At 27.7% G+C, this 3639-nt stretch overlaps 1 protein-coding gene across 1 annotated transcript; it reads left to right on the forward strand.

Moving 5' to 3' along the window:
• Positions 1-374: 374 nt before the first annotated feature.
• LOC114191153 lies at positions 375-986 on the forward strand. The gene has a single exon (XM_028080335.1). It carries the CDS (start codon positions 375-377, stop codon positions 984-986), a length of 612 nt encoding a protein of 203 aa, XP_027936136.1.
• Positions 987-3639: the final 2653 nt, after the last annotated feature.

Raw genomic sequence — 3639 nt, forward strand, 5'->3', positions numbered from 1 at the left:
TATTTAAATTTTATTTACATGAATATTTATTTTTTGTTTATATTATTTATTTAACTTTTATTTACATGAATATTTATTTTTTGTTTATATATTTTTTATTGTTATATTTTGTGTGTTTTAATTATTATTTGTTTAAGTTTACTATTTATTTATTGTGTGTTTGTTTTATATTTTTGAATGAATATTTTTATTTTTTATTGATTTAATTTTATTTATTTTGATTTTTTTATGGTTGAGTGTTTATGTATTCTTTATTTTTTTATATTTATTTAATTGTTTGAGGACTATTTTATTTTATTTTTATATTTATTTTATTTTGTAAAAAGTGGTATTGATTACTAATGTTAGATTATAGGTGGTTAAAGTTATCTAAGATGGATGATCTCCCTTTAACTTTCATGGATTCACAAGTAAATTCGAGTTTCATCTCAGATTTCTCTTCTTTTATAAATGAGATGAGTGATGATACAAATAATTTTACGACTGATCAGATATTTTCAACACGAGATGAGTTGATTCAGTGGGTTCGAGGGATAACATTTCATCTTGGTTTTGTTATTGTCACTATCAGATCTGACAAAGCTATTGGTCAACCTGGGAGGAAAACGTATGTATTGTTAGGCTGTGAAAGGGGTGGTAAGTATAGGAAGTATAAATCTGATGTTCAACCTAGTGTCTCTGGCACAAGAAAATGTGATTGTCCATTTAAACTCAAAGGCAAACCAATTAGTAATGGAGATGATTGGATGTTGAAGGTAATGTGTGGATATCATAACCATGATGTGTCTCATACACTAGTTGGTCACCCATTTGCTGGGAGGTTAAAATCTTCTGAACAATCCTTGCTTGTTGACATGTCTAAGAGTCAAGTCAAGCCAGCAAATATTCTACTCACTCTGAAAGAAAATAGTGAGTGTAATGTCACAACGATAAAGCAAATTTATAATGCAAGATACACTTATAAACCACTTATAAACGATCGTTGAGAGGTTCAAGAACTGAATTACAACACTTGATGATGTTGTTAGATCGTGATAATTACATCCATTGGAGTAGATGTCAAGAAGAATATGAAGTGGTTAGTGATCTGTTTTGAACACATCCTGATTCTGTTAAATTGTTGAATGCATTTAATTATTTAAAATTATAATTATTTAAATTTATATTTACTCAATAATAAAATTAATTAAAATTTAAATTATTCAAAATCATAAATAACCAAAATTTTAATTATTCAAAATTATAATTATTTAAATTTATATTTACTCAATAATAAAATTAATTAAAATTTAAATTATTCAAAATCGTAAATAACTAAAATTTTAATTATTAAAAATTATAATTATTTAAAATTATATTTACTCAATAATAAAATTAATTAAAATTTAAATTATTCAAAATCGTAAATAACTAAAATTTTAATTATTAAAAATTATAATTATTTAAAATTATATTTACTCAATAATAAAATTAATTAAAATTAAAATTATTCAATATCGTAAATAACTAAAATTTTAATTATTCAAAATTATAATTATTTAAATTTATATTTACTCAATAATAAAATTAATTAAAATTAAAATTTATCAAAATCATAAATAACTAAAATTTTAATTATTCTAAATTATAATTATTTAAATTTATATTTGCTAAATAATAAAATTAATTAAAATTAAAATTATTCAAAATCGTTAATAACTAAAATTATAATTATTCTAAATTATAATTATTTAAAATTATAATTATTTAAAATTATATTTACTCAATAATAAAATTAATTAAAATTTAAATTATTCAAAATCGTAAATAACTATAATTTTAATTATTTTAAATTCTAATTATTTAAAATTATAATTTTTTAAAATTATATTTACTTAATAATAAAATTAAAGAAAATTAAAATTATTCAAAATCGTAAATAACTAAAATTTTAATTATTCTAAATTTTACTTATTTAAAATTATAATTAATTAAAATTAATTAATATCAAAATTATTTACATTAAAATTAAAATTAAGTAAAAAAAATTACGAAACACGTCGTTACGAAAGTGGAAGTCGCCTACGGAAATCGCGTATGAAAGTCACGCCACACCCTATGGAAGTCATACGCTCTTACGTAAGTCAATAATGTTTACGGAAGTCACTTCACGGAACTCAGTTTTAACTACAGAAGTCGACTTCCGGTATTGATAGCTTACGGAAGTCGACTTCCGTAAGTGCCATTTTTTTTTTGTTTTTGCGTGGTCAACACTTCCGAAACTGGTTCTATGGAAGTCCACTTCCGTAATCGACTTCTGGGTTTGTGTTTTCACAAATCTATATTCAAATAAAAAAAATAACTACATACGATGTAGCAAACATGGCAGAAACAATCAAAAAATTAAAAAATTAAAATATAGAACAGAAATACTTATCTGTTATTGGTGTTAATGGAGAGGAATGGTGAAGGGGAGAGGGAGAGCGGACAAAAAATAAACAGGAGTGGGGCACGACTAAACAGGAGTGGGGCACGTTAGAGAGGAGAGTGGGGCAGATGAGAGATTGGGGGGTGTGCGACACCTAGGGTTGAGTAAAAACAAAGTGAGACATTAAATAGGAGAGAGAAATAGAGATGGATTGATTTAAAATTTTAAAATACTAAAAAAGTAGTTTTGGAATTTATGAAAAGTTTGAAGGTGCAGAAGAAATATTGGGGCTGAAGGAAGAAAACCCCTCTAAAATTTAAGTTTTCAAATTCATATCCGACCGTTTAATTGTTTGGGTTAGTCAGATTCGAATTTTTGAATATGGTTGACTATGGATGGATGATGGGTTATCTGGATACGTCCTTTGATACGTTCACAACCACCACCATAACCAACGCGAGCATAGCTGCGTGCATGTAACTACAAAATGCAAGCTTCATCATCGGAGTACATCGCGAGTTCATATCTTCACCTTGGCAACAAAGGGTGTCGGAACAAGAGATTGCAGGAGATTCCACCACCATAACTTCTTCCATGGCAACCTCACCAGAGCTTCACGTGTGCAACACACATTGTTTCGCAAACAACAATTGCAAAAATGCAAAAACGCAAATGCAAATCAGAAGCTTTGCCATCACCTACCTTACCACGCATATTGGAGCCACTACTATGCCAGAACATCGTCGACAACACACATTTTGCCTTCGCCAGAGCCACATGAGCAACCACGAACGACAAGCGCGAACCAGAACCACCACGCATCGGAACAAATTCGTTCGCACCTCATTAGCCTTCTACCTATGACCACTACTGAATAGGAATGTATAAGAAGAAAAAGAAAAATGAAAAAGTTGGCAACGACAGCTAGGTTTATTACTTTAGAGAGTGTTTTCACTCTTGAAATATTATAATAATTAAATAATACTCACGGGTTAGGTCGGGTATATGTGAATATTTTTTTCCTGGATTTGTATGATACCATTTAAACCCACTTTATCCAGTTTTATCTATATCCATGCAAAACTGACCCATCACTTATTTTCTCCCTCGGTTTGGTCGGATGCGATCATATCTACACATTTTTCTCACCCGTACTAGTACGTTGAACCACCTAACACACAAAAAACAAGGTAAAATTAAAATTCATACAATTATAATATTTCCTTCTTTTA

The sequence above is a fragment of the Vigna unguiculata genome, chromosome 7 (genome assembly GCF_004118075.2).
Source record: "Vigna unguiculata cultivar IT97K-499-35 chromosome 7, ASM411807v1, whole genome shotgun sequence".
In the NCBI taxonomy this organism is placed as follows: domain Eukaryota; kingdom Viridiplantae; phylum Streptophyta; class Magnoliopsida; order Fabales; family Fabaceae; genus Vigna; species Vigna unguiculata.